The sequence below is a fragment of the Macrobrachium rosenbergii genome, chromosome 14, assembly GCF_040412425.1.
Source record: "Macrobrachium rosenbergii isolate ZJJX-2024 chromosome 14, ASM4041242v1, whole genome shotgun sequence".
NCBI classification, from domain to species: domain Eukaryota; kingdom Metazoa; phylum Arthropoda; class Malacostraca; order Decapoda; family Palaemonidae; genus Macrobrachium; species Macrobrachium rosenbergii.
In genome coordinates, this window is record NC_089754.1 from 45,656,484 (window position 1) to 45,679,021 (window position 22,538).

The 22,538-nt window shown below is 36.7% G+C and overlaps 1 protein-coding gene across 5 annotated transcripts in view; it reads right to left on the bottom strand.

Moving 5' to 3' along the window:
* LOC136846079 (protein FAM91A1) overlaps positions 1 to 15,547 on the bottom strand; it is a 35,357-nt gene extending 19,810 nt beyond the window's left edge. For 2 of the 5 annotated variants that reach the window (XM_067116777.1, XM_067116778.1), the window contains exons 1-11: positions 15,313 to 15,522; positions 12,200 to 12,284; positions 11,426 to 11,635; positions 10,231 to 10,418; positions 7,602 to 7,705; positions 6,628 to 6,787; positions 4,678 to 4,829; positions 2,938 to 3,148; positions 1,945 to 2,039; positions 1,181 to 1,378; positions 85 to 248 (exon numbers count right to left, since the gene is read on the bottom strand). In XM_067116777.1, the coding sequence (XP_066972878.1) occupies positions 85 to 248; positions 1,181 to 1,378; positions 1,945 to 2,039; positions 2,938 to 3,148; positions 4,678 to 4,829; positions 6,628 to 6,787; positions 7,602 to 7,705; positions 10,231 to 10,418; positions 11,426 to 11,635; positions 12,200 to 12,284; positions 15,313 to 15,384 (1,639 nt within the window). In that variant the 5' untranslated portion in view covers positions 15,385 to 15,522. Of the gene's footprint in view, positions 1 to 84; positions 249 to 1,180; positions 1,379 to 1,944; positions 2,040 to 2,937; positions 3,149 to 4,677; positions 4,830 to 6,627; positions 6,788 to 7,601; positions 7,706 to 8,985; positions 9,109 to 10,230; positions 10,419 to 11,425; positions 11,636 to 12,199; positions 12,285 to 15,312 lie in introns of those variants that run through there. The other 3 variants (XM_067116775.1, XM_067116779.1, XM_067116780.1) reach the window with 2 other exon arrangements.
* Positions 15,548 to 22,538: the final 6,991 nt, after the last annotated feature.

Here is a 22,538-nt window from a genome sequence, read left to right on the forward strand (position 1 = left end):
TGACTAAAATATTTATGACAATATACGCAGCCATCAACAAATCATTTTCTTGTACAAGATTCCAAGATGAAAATTATATTGTACCTTTTGGCAAAAGCAATGACGGAGGACCTGAACCAGTTACATGGTACAGAAACAACTTAAACCATGTAGAATTTACTTCTGGGATAGCTGGACCAAAGTGAGGGGGAGTTTCACCATCAATCGCTGAGATTTCATAACTTAACGGGGCCATTGATACCAAAAACCTGTAAACATAAAAACATAACAATGTCAAAGAAAATTTCAATTAATAATAATATGCACATCTTAGCAACGAGTGGTGGACAGGAATAATAGTCACAATGTAGAAGCGAAAGGGTGAGAGGGGTGTTACAATTAAGGGGGAAAACACTGCTCAATACTATACTTTAACAAGTGTAAGAAGAGAGTTTGAATGAAAAGGTACAATAGGGTAATGTCACTTTAAAAGGGAAGAAGCAATATGGTTTTACCAATTATTTATGATCAGACAACTCAGAGTACAAGAGAAAAAACTTTATGGGCATAAGGGCTGTAAATGAAGTAAGAGAAAACTTACATTATTATTACTAGAGAGCAATTCAACAAGACCAATAAGTCACTTCTTTACCTACTTCTGCCACAGAGTGAATTACATTTTTGCCATTTATTTGTCATCATTCCCTTTGAAAGGTGGAAACTGGAGAAAGGTTAGGTTCAAAAGAATGTGCAGCTGGGCTGAAGAGACCATATAGAACAAGCCAAAGTGCTACACGTTAGAAAATACAAGCTTTGTTAAGGCATGACTTGAAGTTTGGGGATAGTACCTCATTTGAAAAGTATACCACTTTACCATTTGTTTTCTCACTTGTATTGCTGTTTGTACATGCTGACATTACTGCTCTTTAATCTATCCTTCTTTTTATTTATTATTTACCTGTTATCATTTCATATTTCACTTATCAACATGGGTTTTCTATTCTGTGGAAACAAACTTTTCAAGCTGATGGCCATATAGGCTTGCCCCATAGGAACAGTATTCATAAAATTATACTGTGTTTTATGCCTTGGTTTGACCATAGATTGACAAATGCAATTTTGTAAAAATAACCTTGCATTGTCTTGTGTAATCCTATTTATTTTAAAACATTCTACACGTCTTATTTAGTTCAATACTCACTGGTAATTTTTCTTCAAAAGTCTTGCGGTTGTGGCTGGATCTAAGTTACTAAGGCTTTCCCAGCGGATCAAGTCTAAGGCATGGGGGACTTCCTGACCAGGTGCACATAAGTCCCGATTGTGACGGAGGAAAGTTACTGAAGTGCGGAGGGTTAATGCGTGCTCAAAATACCTCTGAGCTTCACCTTCTGAATCCGACCTTGAATCAAATAAAGACTGCTATTTATTCAATGACCATTAAATGTTACCATAATGTGCCTAAAAATGTTAACCAAACTTATAATAAAGGAATTAAGAATACAACTGCAGTTTGTGACATGACCATCTAAAATTACAGGTGGCAAAATGAAGGAAAACAAAGGTAGAGAAAATGGACAGCTGGGTTAGAAGAAACTAAAAGGAACATATAAAGTGAAAGGAAGAAAGTAAGGCAGCTTTTTTTTTTTTTTTTTAGAAAAGTGAAGAGACAGGTGACCAGCATCACTGGTCATTACAAGAAAAGTATTGACCTCCCTTCTTAAATGTTAAAATATTTCTCTTGCAATAAAGAAACAGAGCTCTACACTTAGAAGTGAAGGTCAATTGTACATAAAAGGAAAAAAATAACTGATGAAATATGTAGTGAAATTTTTCACTCTAAATGTATGAACAAAATAAACATAAAAACATGTCCCTTGAAGTTAATACTTCAGTGCTATTTTGTGATAAAGATGTCAATAAAAAAGTAATACAAGAAAAACCTAAGATTATAATGTAATTGCTTACCTTTGTATCTTGTCAAGTTCTGTTAAGAGAGAATCCAAGCCCTCATCCAGCATTTTACCTACTTCAAACATGGTGACAGCATGGCTCTTCAATCCCTGTAACACAAAAATTCTTATCAGCACTTCAAAAAATAATTCTGGTTTCTGAGTAATTTCATAGGACTCAAGTAAAACAAAAATATCTGTAAAGATATAAGCCCAGTGTTAAAAGCAGAATGTAAGGAAGAGGTAGAAATGTTTAAAAGGAGGAAGAGTTTAGTGGAGAGACAAAGACTGAATATCCAAGCAAATCAGAGCTCATGGCAATTGGAGGAACTTGTGGAGAGATGTCTTATCAAGAGGCTGGAAAAAAAGACAGATCTCAAAGATGGAGATGGTTTTGACATGTGATGACAAAGGATGAAGAACAGTTAATCAGGAAAGCCGTAGATGTTTAAGGATGAAGAAATAAAGGAAGATCCAAGAAACCATGTGGAAAGGGAACAGATGAAGTGCATAGTCATCAGATACACCATAACAGCTGGGTAGTTACTACTAACTGACAAGTCACAGAAGGACATGCATGAACAGTCACTCTTAGTTCATTAAGTTTCCTCTGCCTTAAAGACATCAGAGGGCACATGACTGGATAGTTTGAGATGGAAAATTAGGTCTGTTTTTGCCAGAAATATTACATATCATACAGTTAATGACATCCTACAGGGATATTCTGGAATTCAAAATGTAACTAACCAGACCAGACAACAAATGTATTCACAGTCACCAAAAATATATAAAAAATAATGAGAACATAACAGGGCATTGGATATAATTTTCATTAAAATCTTGAAATCTGCTTTGAAAATAATAAATGATCTCCAAAAGAGTTTAAGACTAACAATTTATGAAATAAGCACAACTTGCATACACAGAATCTGAAATAAATCTCACTTTGCTTTAAATTATTTATAAATAAACTGGACAATATAAACAATAAAACTGTTACCTTTCTTACCTGAGATAAATTGCCCATCATGAGGAATGCAGTTAATGTTGAATCATAAAGGAAAGCTATTCTTTTGGCCTGGTTATTGAAAGAAAATAATGCTTCATCTGTAGGAGTTCGAGGAGTACAGGAACCAATGTCATCACCCTCTCCTGGCATGCTTTCTGCTAAAGCTGATTCTAACTCTAAGAGAAGCAAATCGTCTGCAGTAGTTGGAAGCCTGGAATATATAAATACTTTAAAACAAATGCAATACTGACAGTATATAAACAAAAATTATACAAATATCTTTACAGTTGCTTTTGTTATCATACAGAACATAACACAAAAATTTTACATTAAACCATGACATCAATTCCTCTATAAAAAAATAACAAAGAAAAGGGGGGTAAATTGCAGTCAGACACACCAAGCTAAACACATGAGGTGAGGAAGACCTGTGCTCAGAGAGAAATTCTGAGCCATAGTTGACCAACCAGTCCAAACAACTCCCCACGATCAGTGATGACCAAATAGTAGAGGGTGCAGGGGAACAGGCTTGTGCATACACACCCTTGAGCCAGTGGCAAGCTGTGAGCAGGTGGAAAGTGGCATTTTTACGAATGACGAAACAGATCATCCCGCGTCCAAAACAGAGTAGGTTGGGACTGGGTACTAAATGTACTCAGCAAGGCCCATGCCAACCTAGCCAACAGTTCATCAGTACCCCATGGGAGACTGAATGCTACTGCCTCCCAGAGACTGGGAAGAGTGCTCACTGGAAGTTCTACAGGACTTCTTGTGGGAGGCCTCTCCTTCCTACAGGAGGTACACAAACAAGATGAAGAGAGAGGAAGAGCTCAACAACAGGGAGAAAGAGGAAAGAAAAGTGCTTGTGTTTCCCCTCCTTGCTCCTAGCTGCATCTTACTCTTCAATGAGGATGTAGTACTAGTTGATGACCCTGGAAATCTTCCTGAAGATGCAAGATTGCTACTGGAAGCTCAACAGTGTTGAGCTCCTAGAGGTAGTATCAGCAGCAGATGTGGCGGATGAAATATAATAAGGCTATGTTTTATTGATCCCTCACCTCATACATAAACCCGCCTCTCGCCTGAGATGGATCTGTTCAGTGGCAAGGGGGAGGCTATCTACTCTGCCAAAAATCCCCACCAGCGGTAAAGTCTTTTCTACAATGGAGTAGTAAATGGTAGGCATCCACCCAAAATGAGGGGATGAAAGTTGACTACCCTTGCTAATATTCTTCTTACATCCAAAGGACAGCATTTTCTCATGTTTAACAAAACACTCAAACCAAAACACAAGATTATTTTAGCAGTCAGTGGGAGCTCAGCAAAATGGTCTCCACCTGACAGTGGCAAAAGAAAAAGTGCTTGGATATGGCAATTGACTGAGGGATATTCCCCAGCTTAACCCCATAATCACCAGTTAACCAACATGTTCCCAAGTGCTATGACTTTTCCAGATGGCCCTGATGGATACTTTCTAATAAATGGAAAAGGTCTATATTTCAGTAGCAACAACTATGTTTTCAATAGAAACCCACAAGAAGTAAGGTTCTTACCTAAATGGAACCCACAGTCCATGAAAGCATATGCACAATGCTGCCAGTCAACCAGTAGGCAATCTTTATATTCAGAAGTGTTTAAAATTAATGAAGATTATGAATTAGGATTAGGTAAATGAGGTATTTGTATTTAAAAATCAATTTTGTTTTACAAAAGAAATAGTTTTCTTTGCATACCACTTACTTTTTGGCTGAAGGAGCTATGGATGATTCCCAGGATGGATGCATTTCTAGAGATGACATCTCTACATTTTTCTTGTTGGCAAAACCCAGTCGGCAAAATAATGATACTGCCACCTTAACAAGCGCTAGATCAATTTCAAGAACTTTTGCTAGCTGTAAAAGAAGATAAAAAACCATGTGAGAAACCTAATAATCTTTTAGCTTTTTCCACTGTCTCCTTTGCCAACTAAAAGTAACCAAGCTTAAAATTAATCTCTGAAAACACACCAAAGTTCAGTGTCAATCCAAACACTTAATCTCATATTGTCGAACTTCAGCACCACAAGTCTTACAAATACAAAAACCCAAAATTTAACTGCACTAATCGGTGCATGGTGGGTGTGATTTAGTCCAAATTTCAGATAGTGAAATAGTGCCTAACAGCCCAGAGTTAGACTATTTATAAAGTTGTTATGGAAATGGTGACTAGTATCCCAGTTAGGCTATTTATTAACATTTTCCTGAATACTTTAGGGACATTAAGACTGAATACAAAAGAAGTTCCTTCATCTAAAATTGAAGATGCACAAAATATTTAAAAAATACAAAAGAAAGTCCCAGTGCCAGTAATTTTAATAAAAACAATTCTTTTGTTATTTCATTCATGTAATCACAAAAGAATTGGTGAGTGGAATAATTTGCTTACCTGGAGATAAAGTTACTGAATGTCTACTATTATAAATTACAGTAGTTTAACCAGACCACTGAGTCATACCTCTAGGATTATGTGAGGCTCACTGAAATGATTTGCTCTCATATGAGATGAGAGTTGGAGCATGGTAAAGAATTTGGACAGCCATGTGGGAAGAGTAAAAAAGAAGACAGCAATGTAGTTGGGATCATGTGGATATTATAAAGCGCCTTAAGTACTATCTATAGTTTATCACAGAAGCAAGGGACTAAAATTCCCATTGATGATTACCAAGTGACATAATAAAGTCCATTACAATGAATACATGGCATGATTTGTGTAATGATGAAACAGATATTAACAAACTGAAACAGATTAAGCACAGTAAGATTACTGCAGTCATCAATGTAAAAGAAAGATATGTAGATTACAGCTGCCTTATATCACCCAATTCCAGTTTGATTAAAAGAAATGCAAACCATAGCACCCAGTTCCAGTCTAGATACAATGAAATGAAAATTTAACAATAAAATCTGTTTTGCTAATGCCCAAGTTTAAATCGACTGAAAATTACAAGCATTGGACACAAATCCATTAAAAAAATTACATAAAAACAATTTATATTTTCAGTTTATCAAATCCCTTAAAAAATTACATAAAAATCATTTATATTTTCAGTTTATTAAATGATGGATTTTATGACTGTAACTGTCTACATAAATTTAATTAATCTTACTCCTTTTATATGAACAAATGCTTTGGGCCAGCCAAGTTAAAGCAAGGATGTTGTAACCCTTTGACCTCTTTAAACCTTTGTATAATGTTAACCTGGTGGAAACAAGGCATCAAAAGGCCTAAACATGATGCGATAAGACACTTCACAAAGAATGCAACAACACTGAAGTTGAGGAAAAAGAAGTGATAGAAACCCAGAAAAATACCCAAAACAGTAAACAGAATACAAGGAAGAGAGCACCCTGCTGCAAATGGAAGATTTAGAGAGAGTGAGAGCAGAATTCCTGATTAAATGGACTGCCCTTGATTCAATCTTGTCAAGAAGAGAAGCAAAGGAGAACCATACCAATTATGTTAACTAAGTACAACTATAGCTTGTGATTTTACACAAACTTGTCTGAATTTTTAAAATATATTTTTCCTGGGAGTTTGATTAATATGGCCATGCTACTAAGTCTTTGCTAAATTTGCTAAACAATTCAATCCTCATGCAAGTGTACTTTTTCTTTTACTTAGGTCAACTGGAAGAACAATAAGCTATCTTACCTCAGAAACAGGTGTGTGTTCATCTATTGATACAAAAATCTTGTACATAAGACTTTCAAGGTAATCTCCAAGGACACGGTTCATAACAAAACCTTCTAGTGGAGGGACTGATATGCAATCACTTGGACTTATTGGAACCTCTAAGTACACTAACCCTTTTCTGAAATTGCAATTGAAATATTAAAAAGGAATAACAGACATTGAAAAAATTTTTAATACTGCTATGATTCCTTTTACTGCACCATCATTGTGCAGTAATAATTAAAAAAAAAATCATGGAAATCATTTCTTTGTGTATCTTAAACAGTATGTCACTGATGAAATGACAATCCATAGTGTATTTTGCAAAACATCTTTTGCTAAAACACAGAAAATCAATTATATATTAACAATAATATTTCACCAACAAATCCACTTGCTTTTACTTTACTTTTGCCTAATACTGTACCTGAAAAGGTACTGTTAGGATAGTATTGTTCATTTCCATAAATGAAATACTGCTCCTCTCCTTTCTTCAGCTCTTGAAAGCTAAAGAATTCTATATTATTTTAGTAATACAGTACTTATAATTCATAACAAGAAGGGTCTTTTTGTCTTCCACATTAATAATACTAACAATACTATTAAAGCTACCAGTTTTCAGAATATGTTGAGTGAAGTTTTGCTCAATTTCTGGACCCACTACACTTTTTGTCGAAGTACAAGAACTTAAGACACAAATCATTTGTAGATTGGGTGTAAAGGGTATGGGTTAGCTTCAGATTTACCCATTTCCTCTATTCAATTTGCCCAGTATCAACCAACTGATAAGTTTGTAATTTGTTAGGTCAATAAGATGGGAAACCCACTAATCTAATATAAAGTACTTTTTGACAACAAATAATAATAACTAAGGCTTCAGGACTAAAATGACAATATTACACATGCTGTATACTGATTTCACATAGTGTAGTATTCTTAACACTAATACTTACGTATATAAGCTATGTACACATTCCTTGTCTAAGTCACCTGCCCTTTGAGATCCAACATCAATTAGGTAATCAATAACAACTTTTTCTCTTTCCTTAACCAAACTCTGTAAGAGAGAAATACATTTTAATACAATAATACCATAGTCATGCAACATCAAAAAATAAGTTTATATATCTTTAAGGAACAGTAATTATTCTGTCACTGTTATATAAACTTATAGTACATCAACAGGTAGAGTAATGAGCTTAATTTTTTTAATAAAATTTATTTTTCCATTTAAACCCCTCACTCATATGGCCCACATTCACGATCTTTGAAATAACCCCGGACACTGTACCCTTGTCTAACAGACAGATGATCAGCAGTAACACAATGCATGTACCACTTGCAGCCTTGGGTTCCCATCAATAAACTATCTCACTTTGCATGTTGTCTGGATATGAGGACTGCACGAGACAAGAGGCTGGAAGAGTTAATTCATTATCTGAACAGTAAGTCTGAATGAAAAAGATTTTGTTCTTATAAAAGATTTGTTCATTCTTACCTCATCATTCACAGATACCTGAATAGCAATTCTGACAGGAGGACTGAGGGTCATTATTAGTGATAAGCCTCTTTTATTTAGTGTAAAGTATGAACACCTCTGTTAGTATAGGTACTGACTGATTCAGGAGAATGAGGACACATTATGTATATGTGACTGGCGCAAGGAATAAACAATGTATAAGAGAGTGACAAAACAGATGAGAGGCAGAATAGAAGGAAAATAATTTCAAAAAGTTTTTCCACAGAGGTAAAACTTGGCCTTTCTGGTTCCAATGTATCCAGCCACTTACGAGTTAAATCCCTAAGGTCAAACACTACAAAGGTACATTAGGACCACCATGTACCAACATTTAAAACCGTATTCACAACCAAATTACTTTTAAATACCAAGGAAGCAGAGAAGGCTTAGAATGTGTATAGTACTAAAACTCTTACTCGCACCATTTTGCAATCAGACACAATACTGAATGCTCTAAGGATGACCTTGAGCCAGCAGAAGATTGTTCTCTGAGAATTTTCTTGACATGACCCACAAAAAAGTAACAAAGGTGTAGTTTCTTATAATTAGCACTTGCTAACCATGAGACTTGCAATTTGGCTACAAATAACTACCTTCTGATACAGACACCACCCTACTCACAAACAAATTATGTTCCAGATGGCTGTTTGTATGTTGAATTGTTTGTAAATTGGTTACTGTGCATGTCATGCCTAGTTAAGTACAGTAAGATATAAAATCGATATAGTCCAGTATGTTTTTTCATCCTAAAACACAATACTGTATGCTGTACATACAGTAAGTACAGAATAGGTACACAAAACAAAATTTAAACTTACGGGTGGCAAAGAGGAGCGCGCTGAACACAATTTTAATTTGCGATCTGGTTCGTTTGTGTCTCTGAATGTTTGTAAGTTGAAAGTTCGTAAGTAGGGTGGTGTCTGCATATATAAAAATAAGTTTTATCACTTACAAAAAGCATACATTAAACCCCGATATGATTAAAAATTACCTAACTTCATATTACACTCAGCAAAGGAAACAAAACACGCAACAAGGAACAAAACACAAGAATTACATGAGGATGAAAATAACACACTGGATGGCATATAGCACTATATTTTGAGCCATATTTTGGGGGAAAAAGGTGGTCTCTTGTGCCACCTAATACATTAACTAAAGTCAATGATATGAAAGCAATTTACTAAAAATCATTGCCAGTGCAGAAATCAACTCAGCTTTGTGAATATTACATGGCATAAGTAAGAAAAACTACAAAACCAGAGGGAATAAAGGGGGCAGTAAGTTACTCATAGTAATGTCACAGCATCAATCATCAACTGCCGGCTAAAAGGTAACAAAATGCAAGTATCTAACAAAATACCTGGCAATACATTAAGAAAATAAGGCAGCAAGATGGAACTGTACTGTTACAGCGAAGATAATCCATGAGAGGCACAGCACACAACACAGAGGAAAACATTTAGTGGTCCTGGAATAGCAACAGTAGGTCTCGACAACGGCGAGGCACAAAGAAGTATGGATAAGCATGGTGTCATGGATACTGTGAAGTTGGAGAAGCATGCACAGGTAGATATATCTTGCAACATTTTCAAGTTGGTGCAGCTGGAGACATTTCACACATCTATGGCTATTCATGTCTGGTTTGTTTGGGTTAACAAAAATTAATTGAGTTAATAATAACAATGACAACTGCCCATCACCACAAAAGGAAATGTCATGGAATTCTGCTCAGCTTTTAACAAGCAATGCAGACAAACAAAAAGTGGGACAGGTGACTGATGGGTAACTGAGGGTCCAAGCATTCAAGTTGTCATGCTACTACTGATCTCCCTGCTAGAAAAACAACGGAGGGTCTTTGCACAGCAGGTGACCAAGAATGTGGGCATGTATGAGTGATGGGGTTATAATGAAACATACTGTTTAGCATTTTTATAAAGGAGTTAGCTATTCTAAATGCTATACCTTTATATACTACTACATACACATTATTAAAGAGAAATTGAGTAATGAGATATTGCTTGTACTTCAGAAAACAAAATATGAAAAATGAAACCACCTACATTTACCTTTACATCTTCTTCTGTGACACATCCAACACAAACCATCCACCAAGGTTCAATAGTTATTTCACAAGGGAGCAGTGGTAACAGATCACGAACATTCTTTTTCCGAAAAAGTTTACGAGTTGAGCGGCACTGATTCATGAGGTCGATGTACTGATTTCGACCAATACCCAGAAGCCTTAAGCCTGAAAGTAAAGCCAAACACTACATTAAAAACAGGAATTAATCTTATGGCTCTTATTCTCCAAGTGAAAAAGACAAATATTAATGCCACAATATTCTCAAAATTGTTGGAATACAACTACTGTACAGTACTATTATATACTGTACATTTCTATTATTTTTGAATTAGCATTCCAGTATCTCTAAGTTTCTATATAACTACTTGAATCCTTAAACTTCAATAAAAACAATTTTTTCTATACTTTAGATTCCTATGTACAAAAGTTCCCTTTGAAATTATGTCACATAAGAAACTCTAATTGATGCAACTTTGCTTACCTTTGCAACATTTTTTTTCTGCAATTTTTGTTTTAGCATTACTTAATAAATGTCTTTACTACCTCCTATTTAGGCAGAGAGACAAAGCTCTGAATCCTAATTACAATGCAAAGAAGCAATACTGTATTTAAATGGAAGATGAAACCTCCCAAACTAAATGAAAAACTGTTACTGATTCATCATAAGATAGTTCATGAATAAATTAACTGCATGACACAAAAAGTTATTCACAGTGTTTCATCAGTTTGGAAGTGGGTAACATGCTGAAACATTTAAAAGATGACAGGACCTTTGTTTTCATTAAAAAAGGCCATGCCTCTTTGTCTCTATTACTGTATTTCAACATACAGTGAACAGAGAACTGCCATTAAGGTATCTTGACACTATAAGTACAGAGTACTTATGGTAACTTTGCCTGGACACCCCCCCCCAACAAAAATATGAGATTAAAAGCAACAAATATCTGAGTTAACACAAAAACATTTACATAATACAGTATATTTGTTAAGGGAACAATGACATTTACAACACAGAGAGCAAAGTGTGTACAGTATAGCACCTTCAGTACGAGATACTGTCTGATGGGACTCAAGAATTCTTTTACTAATTGAAGAGTTTTTTACTAACACTGCACTGTAAAAGGCAGTAAAACAAAGGTCTGTGCATTGTACTTTATTGTTGTGCAACTTACAATCAGCTGCTGTGAAGTTTGGAAGGGAATCATAACTCTTCTCAGCTGTCATGATATCAGTGAGGATTGATATGTAATACTGAAATGGTGTGACACGAAGTCCTTTGACCACCACATCGGAGAGATGATATGGATACATCATCAAGTGGGAACGACTATATGACAAGACTTCTTCATAGTAACTTCTTTCATTTTTGATGATTTGACGTACTGAAATGATAGAGAAGTCTAGGTCATACAATGAAGAAAAATCTTAAATAATTATGAACAAGAATACTGTCCTGAAATCTGCTGATATTTTAAGAAAAAGGGTTCGTCATACACAACTGACTGGATTGACTGTACTACTAATAAAAACTAATTAATTTTGCAAGGAATTATAAACTTGCAATATAAGATTCCTATCCAATATGTGATCATGGAATTGTATTTAGACTGGTCACAATTTTAGACTGTGATCTTGTGGAAAAAAAAAAAAAAAAAAAACATAGTATATTTCAGCAAGTATTCTAGATTTTTTCCTGAAAATGCAGAATTAAAATTAAGCGAAAAAATCTTCATAACAGTCTTTCAATAAATGGTAGCTTCACTCAATATATGTCAGTTACCTCCTATAAAATGAACCACTGTATTTTCAGTCAGTAACTATGCATCTACTGCAAACAAATAACATGCACACATGTACTTTTCTTCTATATGTGAATTATATAAAAACTTTACTTAAATAATTCATAATTTAAAGATATAGTAACAAGAAATACGGGAGAGGCTTACCAAGATTTCCCCTGTACCTCTGCTGTGTCTTGATGCTGTATTCAGCAACATGTTTCTCATATTCCTTTTGAGAATTTCCCAACAACTGAAAAAATACAAAATCAATTAGGTCTCCTTGTTCTGAGTGAGGTTGTCAAAACATATCTAACTTATTTTGGAAGCATTACACCACTCACATCAATGGACACAAACCATATTTTGCAAACTCCTTTGGTTGGTTGGCAATGAGGTGAGCAATGAAGATAGCCTGGGATAATTACAAATCATATTCTATGTCAGTTTTGGTTTTAGTAACTTAGCCTGAACAGTATTATTTTACTTCCAATCAGAACTGGAATATGTAAATTTGGATTACTACTGTATTTCAAGGAATTGCATTTAAAAAAGTTAACGTTTCCTCTACATGACTTCAATCACAAATATTTATTATCCAGGTGCTGTATTAGCATGATGTACAAAATATTATGGTGGAATATTTACTTCAACACTGGGAAGGCTGACAATGATTTTTCTAGCAAATTTTTGTGAATTTTACACTGGTTTTTAGCCAAAATCTCTGATTTTTTATTTGGGGTTAACCTATGAGCCTCCCTCAAGGGCTCATAGGTTTTTTGTATGAGACTATGGTGTATGGATTACATCCCACTCTCGAAGAGTGAGTTCCTGGGTTGCTTACAAATGTTTGAAGCTCGTCCAGAGCATGGACACCTGAACTGAGGTGGAGTTGTCCAAATCCTTTAGCAGGAAGACTTGGTAAAGGGCTGAACAATAGCCCTAATCTGCAAAACCTGAGCTGAACTTGCCTTGGCAGAGGTAGACATGATAGTCTGTGATCTGCTGAATAGTAGTTCTGATTGAAACAATACCCTATCTCATGACACCAAAAACAGCCTGGTAAACATCTGCAATGGACTGATGGCCAGTACCAGAATTCCTGTGTACAGCTCTGAAAAATAATCCATCTCTTGAAGGAGTTGTTAGATAGCCTCCAGCTATGAAATGCAACAGACTCCATGGACTGGTGGTACCTCAGCTGATGGGGATACAGCTGGGCTGTGGCTAACAAGAGGCCACCAAGGTCAACTTGAGACCAGATGTGACCACTTGGGATGAACCCTGGCAAATACTGTAATTATATCATGCTTTGGCAGAAGAGACAGAGTGTCCTTCTGCACAAACACATTCCTAGGGGAGATTGTTTGTCAGTCTGTTAATTTGACATATGTATAGGGGTAAGGCCTCAGCATCCTTGGGAGCAAAATACTTTTGATGCTACATCAGAAGTAGGGTTAGCAGCTTGGAGGAGTGACTGAAAGTGACAGAGTTCTCAGGTGAGCACATCTGGGAATCAACCTTCCCCAAAATGCCCTGTGAAAGCCGACTACAGTGCAGCTGATATGATGGTGTAGTCTGCAGAGCAAAATACTAGGTGGTCTCAACAGAGGACACTTAGTGTTGAAGGAGCCCTGTTCATTTTCCCAAGACCACTGTCCTCCTGAATACACTCTAAAACCTCTTTTAAGTTACTTTCCAATTCTACCTGATGTGGTTCCATACCCAAGGGACCCTCAGGCCTACAGGATCTATTTCATCAATTTCATCTGATAAATGGTAACATATTTTATACAATAACAACTGTATACTTTGACATGTCTCAAATTACTATATAGTAACATCTTTTGGAACATTGAATGGTAAAGGGAAAAACAAGCCCTTAGTTAGGTTGTCCAATTTACTCCCCAAGTCCAAACAGTTCTCTCATACACTCTTTAATGGTAATTTACTTCGTTCTGCGGCTGAGATAATATACTGTGTAACAATGATGATAAATAAACTATGATGCACTACCCTTCAGAATTACATAGCAGATAACAGATTATCACACTGAAGATGGCGGAAGACTAAAACACCAAAAGTGTATATCACCAAATTTTATTAAAACTTTGAAAAGATGATAAAATGTGAGGAGTTGCACATGTTAACTCTGCGGGGTGCAGTCTTCTTAAAGGCAGATCAAAGATATATTTCAACAGAGATAAAGCCTAACAAAACCTTCTCTTAATCAAATGTATCCTGGGGCTCCATGCCCTGACCTTACTGATGAGGGGGAGGGGGATGCTCCTGGATTCTAAGACAGTTAGCACAGAGCCTAGAAGAAAAAACAAGTATGTAACTGTTTTTCTGCATTACTGAAAAATTACAATTAGCCAATTAACGGAAAACATATTTCAGCTTATTTTTAGGCCTTTACGATATACACTGTTTCAGTTTCTTGGTGACCCAAACTGGACTACAGCCCCTGGCCTGTGAAAGATCAGATGCCCTAGGTCAGGTAAGGCTAAGGACACATTCCTGTAATTGCTCTTGTGACAGTGGTATCACTGATAGGCTAATGTTCTCTAATTGATACTGTCAGGGCATGGACCACATTTAATTCTGACCGCTCAACTTGTTTAGCCTAAGCATTTTAGACCAATCTTGTTGGTATAACTCAAACACTTTTAGTTGGCCTGCCTTCCACCTTAAAATACCATTTTTTCCACTAGGGTCACCCCATGTGTGGATTGGAATTGGAACTGGAATATATAACTTAGGCCAAATGCCAAGCGTTTGGACCTATGAGGTCATTCAGTGTTGAAAGGGAAATTGAGAGTAAGGAAGGTCTGAAAGGTGTAACAGGAGGAAGACCTCGCAGTTGCACTACGAAACAATGGTTAGGAGAGGGTGGAAAGTAAGATGGAGGAAGGAGAATATGAACAGAGGTACAGTAAAAGGAATACAGTCTAAGGGGTTACAGCTAGGGGCAGATGGACGCTACAGAGACCCTGAAGTAATGACGCCAGTGCACTACATGAGGTGCACTGACGGAACTTCCCCCCCTCCCCACGGGACCATGAGTGTCATGCAGAAGTGGGTGGATAAACACCAAAATGAGCGGCTTGTATTAACAATATTCGTATATACGACTTATGCATTTGGCTAGGAACTAAATTATCATAGTTTCACCGTCTGCGGTAGGCTGACGTGAGGGTTTCAATAGCCTGCCCGGACCCGAAGTTTTATGTGGCTAGCCTACATGAAATGTCTCGATATTCCAGCATATCCCGGCCTACCTGTTTCACATTCACTGGAAGTTTGTCCCACGTACAATTCTGGGCAATATGGGCCTCAATTTCTGATGCCATGATTGTCTTGAGTCAATTAAATAACTATCACATATTGCAGTTAAAATACTATAATAAAACTTCTAATTTGGCACCAATGTTTATGTAGCAAGACTATAGACGACAAAAATCAACACTGACACTTCGGAATCTATCGTCGTGATACCTTGGTAGGGATTTACTTGAGTTACACCTTAGGATACGTTCCATGTGAATCTTTAGCAGTATTTACATAATTTTCCCCAAAATACTAAAAATATATTATATAATACATGTTTTATTTCACTATATTCATATTATAAAAATATTTTTATGAAAATTTATATTCAAGAAATAGAAATACTTTTAAATTTTTCTATTTTTTCCTATAAAATTTGTAAGAAATACAACCACCACACATAAACACTTTCACTAAAGCCTCTACTAATGTTGTCAGACGATCTAATATCATAACCTTGCTATTGGGATTAGTTGTTTATAATCCAAATGAGAAAAAAATTATTGCATTTAATTTAACCCTTATGCACCAACAGTACGCACAGAGACATATGAACTATTTATTTATGTATCCAAACCAGGTTCTTCGGATTAATCTAGCGATGAATTCATGAACACAAATGAAATAAAAATATTAGTGCCTGCAAATTTCCTTCCGTCTTTATGACGTCATTTTTACAATGTTGCGTCCCAAACTAGACTTTTTAGGCTCATTTATTAAAAAAATCACAAGTAGCATCTAATAGATAATGTTACTGTAAATAACATATGATGTTATTATAAATAACATAAAGCGAATGTTATTTATAGTATCACAGTGGTGCTTAAAAGTCACAAATCTCCCAGTGATTTAATTACCAGCTGAAGTCAGGAAATGTTTAAAAGGAAACGACAGCGTGCCAAGTGCTTTCGCGCATTTAACACATCTTCGAGGGTAAAAAGTGATAAAGCTACAGAAAAAACACTTGGCACTCCGTTGTATCCTTTTAAACATTCCCGAGGTCCTAGAACACTGTCGCTCCATTTTAGACATTGCTTTTGGCTTCATCTGAGTTCACCGTGGATACAGCCTTCTTATTCGTTCCTTTCGGAACAATGTGTAGGCCTACTGATAAGTTTCGAAAAATTATGAACTTGCATTTTCTTTCATATTGCATATACACTGTAAACACGCAAACCAAATGCCATAAAAAGAGAATGTGCTACTTTGACAGTCATATTTTTATTACTTTATGAAAAGCTATATAGATATGTTAAATAACAATTTTTATGATAATGTGCGGCTGGGAAATGCCAGACAGCTGGGCGGGTGTTAGGAGGCCTCATAAGAAGAGAATGGGCAATGCACTGTATCACTCAAGCAGACAGGCAGTGATACGTATATCTATAAAAACTAAGCTATACTTTACTTCGGAGAACTTTAAAACAAGGAGAACCCCCCCCAAAAAAAATACATTATAGTTAATTTCTAAATGAATTCACTCGCTCTATTGAATTCTTAGCCAACATTATAATCAACTGCTATTTACAACAGCAGGATGATGCTGCTAGTCCATAGGGAGAAAAGCGTAACAGGGAATATATATATATATATATATATATATATATATATATATATATATATATATATATATATATATATATATATATATATGTGTGTGTGTGTGTGTGTGTGTGTGTGTGTGTATGTGTACACTGTATATAATGTACAGTATATATACAAACGCAAGCTCTTGGAATGTGGATAGCTGCACTTCTGCCCGAGGGAATGAAATCCTTTGATCCCCGTATTAAGTTGGAGGACGTAAGCCTGAATTAGACTCCTGTGGACAAGGTCATGAAAGAAATACATGAAAAGGAGGAGAGTCGGTAATCTTAGGAAAAGGAAGTGGCCAAGGAGTAGGACTAATAACGTGAGTTGGTTGATTTGTTTGTTTATTCTGTTTCTCTGTTCTTTTGTTTTCACATTTGTGTTTAATTCTTTCGGAAGCTTGTGAATGTGTGTGTGGGTGCGTGCGCGCGCGCGTATGAGAGAGAGAGAGAGAGAGAGAGAGAGAGAGAGAGAGAGAGAGAGAGAGAGAAAACATGGCTAAGACTTCATTCTTCGAAGGATGGTCACCAGATCAGATTTGGTTCCATGGCGTTCCTGCCGAGTCCCGGTTAATCTTATCTCTTAACCTTTTTACCATCTTACGTCATCAGTGATTTCTATGAGCCATCGAACAGAATTTAAATATCATGTTCGTTAAGATATTAATATTTATATTATATAAGCTTGTTGATGCACGCTACGTGCGCTGGAACCCGGAGCTGTTGTCTTCCCTACCCTTCCAATCCCCCTACCTACCCTGCTCCCCACCTGGGAAGGACAAACAGGTTTGCAGGAGGGTGGGTGTCTCCCCTACCCCCCATTCTCCTACCGACCCCGCCCCCACCCGTGGCGGACAGACTGGTTCGCAAGGGGTGGGTGGTGTGCATGTCTCCCCTAATGTCACCCGGGGAAGACAAACAAGAAAGATCCACTATTATTATTATCATTATTGTGCAATATGCCAAAATGTCCTATATATATCTGGATGTGTTGGAATTTTTTAGTAAACGGCTGTCCTGTCACTTCGTAATGTTGGTAACAATTTGTCCTGTCACTCATTTCCCCTCGGTGCAAAGCATATGCACTGACCATATGTTAAAGTTTCTTGTAACTTAGTACAGGGTATATCAAATCATCATCATTATCATCAATCCCGTGGCTGTGTGATGAATAGAGGCTCTGTGGTATTTCCTGTGCTTTCATTTCCACGAATCTCCACTCATCTCCAGCATCTATTATCGTACTTCTCATTCTTGTGAGAACACGGCTAACACCGTCACGTGCCATTCTCATCATTATCTCATCTACATATGGAACTTCTATAATTTCCCTTATGTTTTCATTTCTCAATCTATCCTACCATTTGATTCCCAATAATATACTTTCATTGTCATACCGTTTGGCAATGCGGACAATATTAGTATTTAGGTCTATTTTGTTTCCAGATCGTATTCAGCCCTACTCAATAGAATCTGTATTTGATATTCTTATTAAACTTTTAAGACTCAGCCTCATTAATTGTTTATCCCTATTGTGTTGTATTTTATCCCTCTGTGCATATTTTATCCTCTTTATTTCAGATTTGTTCCAAATTTTTCATAAGTTGCCCCTCTTTCGATTCAAGGTGCATTTAGTGCGTATAAACACACTCACAAATACATGCACATACACACGCGTGCGCGCACTATGAGAGAGAGAGAGAGAGAGAGAGAGAGAGAGAGAGAGAGAGAGAGCGTATGCAAAGCGCATAATGTTAAATAAGCAAATGCACGCATACACTATCTTATAAACATTATATAAATTACTGCACGAAAATTTGAGCTTGCTCATACAACTGTTAATGAGAATGTGCAATCCGTAACCGAAGGATCCTGGTCTTCATTCTTGGCATCGCCGTGGAAAGACGAATTTCGTATACGACCCTGGCCCATACAGTCAGTGAGTCAAGTTTTATTCTAGGCTCTTTGGTCAGCCGGTAGAATGTCAAGGTAACGGCGAAGCGTAACGTGATAAGGTTACTAAATCTAAGATAGTTTTCGATATATGGATAATACAAACCTATTTTTTAATATCATTATCACAATACGTAGTACTGATAAAAAAAGTCCCTTTTTTTCCTTAAAACAGAGTAGTACTATTGGTATAACGGCGTTCTCCCACCTTCTCATTCCCGCCAAACTTCGTGATAAGGTTACTAAGTCTAAGACAGTTTTCGATATATGGATAATACAAAGCTATTTTTAATATCGTTATCACAACAAGTAGTACTGATAGAAAAAAGTCCCATTTTTTCCTTAAAACAGAATAGTACTATTGGTGTAACGGCATTCTCCCACCTTCTCATTCCTGCCAAACTTCATGATGATCCATGGGTGAAAAGGCGGATCAGAAACATAAAAAAAAAAAAAAACTCACGTTAGACTTAAATGCCTATGCCTCGTAAAACCAGAACCTGATTTATCTGTTTGTTTTATTGTACGTTAAGACAGGATCCCGTGGGCGCGCTCTCATGTGAAAGAAAAGCAGAAGTGGGCGGGGATCCTTGACGTCATAGGTCAGGCGTGATGGTGCGGTGTTGTCATCCCTCCCACACACACGTATCCCCGCCGAGAGACACCATGCCAGCCGTCCGAATTCCAACGTCCTCTCAGCTAGTTATTATGATTTACCTAAAATTTAAATCTAGACTGATGTTCAGCTTATAGATTGTCATTATTCGTTTTTTTATCATTAGTAACTAGAAACAACACGATGCTGTGCGATCTGCAATGAAAGATGAAACAAACCAATACAGTAGTTTAGTTGCCTTTTAGCGTACTGGCTCTGCAATACAACACCGTTTAACTTAAATAGCCATTGGCTTCGTGATATATCTTCAGAACATGTGGTCCTTAAAGGCCTCCTCATTTGCCGTAAATGCTTTCAAAACGAACATTGCTAATAATTTATGGGACTGTATATGTCCCCAGAAAGATTCCATTGTCTTGCATGAGATAAATAGGGATTCTAAACATTTAATTCAACCAGTTTTACTCTCAGGACAATATGAAATCCTAAGAAAACTACCTATGATTATTGAGTATCAAGTTAAAAGTGGAAACCAGCATATCTGGAACATTACCGGTGTCTTGTCAGCTTTACATGAGCAGTATTACCAGTGTCCAAAATATTTGTGTCAGGCGTTATTTAAAACTAAAAGTTAAAGGTTGTCAGGCAATGTGACATACACGTTTTTTTAATGACTGCCTATCAAGGGAGGATTTAGAGGGGATGGGGTGGGTAATAAGTAATCTTACTGAAAAATATGACAGATGAGAGAAGTAGGACTAATGGGGGACGGATAGTGCCGGTGTAGACAAGGATAAGGCTGTGAATCAAGCGTTCGTCATGAAGCAATCACGTAAGAAGTTTGAGAGTAAAAATAAAAAAAAGTAACCTGAATGGTGTTGAACACATATGGTATAGAAGGTGGGTTGCTGAGAGCATTTAAAAGTTTTTACGATGAAAGCAAAGCACGTATTAGAAAATGTAGATGGGAGAGCGACTGGTTCGGTGTGTAAAAATGAGTCAGAGACAATACTGCGCAACTTGTCTGTGGTTATCTAATATCTTAATGGTTGAAGTGATGCAAGAAGCAAGAGGAGAGAAATCACACGTATGTGCAAGGTTGTGGAGTATGAAGATGAATTTTGAATAGTGTGTGGAATAGTTAATTTTTGCAGATGATGAGGCACTAATTAGGAACAGTAAAAAGAAGCTTCAGAGACTTGTGAAAGTGTTTGGGAGAGGAGAAATTTGAGAGCAAATGTGAGCGAAGTTAAGAGAGTAAGCAGACATTGGAAGAAGGAGAAAGAAATACTAATATGGATATTGGGAAAATCAAAGTGGTTGATTCACATAGTTAATTTGAAGATTCGTGGTAGAAAGATTTGTGTAGGTGAAATAATGGCTAAGAATGTTCTGAAATGGTTGGTCAAGTGGAAAGAACGTAGGACTGTAAGTTAGGGAAGAATACGTAATTCTGGACTGTTATGAGATAGGAAGAGAGGAAGACCCAGTGAAAGGTGTGAAAGGGGGATTGGAAAGGAAGTTCCTTAATATGCAGGAAATGCGAGAGTAAATGCAGGATAGAGATGAATGGAGCAGTGTGCGTTTGCTATCTGCTGATAAGCCTTCTGTGTAAGTGTATGAAAACAGTATGTGGAGGTTTTAGGCCCTGGGCTTCAGCCACAATTCAACTCGTAAATATGAATATGTCGGTGACACTTGTGTTGTTTTCTCTGGAACCACTCCCTGTTGTGGGGTAAGAAAAGAAATATAAATGGAATGTTGAGTGGTTTACATTTGCAAATGCTGCAGTTATCTGAAGATAGCAAGGAGAAGCTGCAGAGATCACTAAAGGAATTTAAAGGTATTTTGAAGAGGAGAATAATGGAAAATGAAATGTAGCGTGAATACGCTAATAACAGTCAACTGAAAAGGGGACGATAGAAAAATTAATGTTCTTACGGTTAAAAGAAGAACAGAACCATGACTTATATAGGTATTTTAGAGTAAATATACTGGATCTTGGCAGGATGAAAAAAAAGGTGTTTCACAGAATAGGAGAAGCAAGGAAAGTATCTGGATGTCTGCAAATGGTTTAGATGATGAGAAGTGTCTTCTTATGCAAGCAAATTTGGAAAATACGAAAGGACTTGACAAGCCAACCCTCCTAAATGGACATTGGAGGGTAGAAACTGACTATAAGAGAGAGAGGAAGGTTGAAAGGGCAAGATGTAGTAAAAATGTTGGCCTATATGAAAAGCTGAGTCTTTAGGCCATTTGTGGGATTGTGGTGAATCTGGTCACATACCAAATGGGTGACTTTCAAGTCCAATAAATTCTATTCCTGTCACAATCTCTGGTGTTACTAACTTTTTCCAGCTCCTATATCAAATAACTTCATTGGTTTCTACGGGAACCACCAATCACACTAGAACATTCAGCTATCAAGCAAACAAGGCCTCTGTATCTGAAGCCTTACCTGCAACGTGTTTTCTGCCACTGCAACTCCTCATTATACCCCCTTCAGGCAATGATTAAAAAGTTGCCTAAGAAATCAAGGAGTTTCTTGATAAGGGACTTGAATCGTAGGTGTATCAAACTCAGTTAAGTGATTTAATGAAGATTTTAATACAGTTTTACGGTAGAAGCGTTACTTTGAGAATACCACAGAGCCAAGAGATAGGACTCAACATGAATAACTATAATGAACCCTAATTGGTAAATGACTGTAGCAATCAAGTATCATATAAAATTTGTAAACCAAAAGTCTACGTAAAAGAGTCAGAGAAGGGCATTAAGATGAAGATAGTCAAGTGGATGGTGTGGTATTCCACGGGGTTATGAAAAATAATTAATTGATGTAAGAGCTTCAGTGAAAGGGAATGGACAAGAGGAGATTTGAAAACAGGCCGGAAAGGATAAGGATAAGCGGAGATCCGTTAAAATCAGACGAAGGGGAAATGTAACATGAAATCGTTGCACACAAAGGTTTATCTGGAAAGGACGAATAAAAAGGACAAAAGGTGGGACGTGCGAAAAT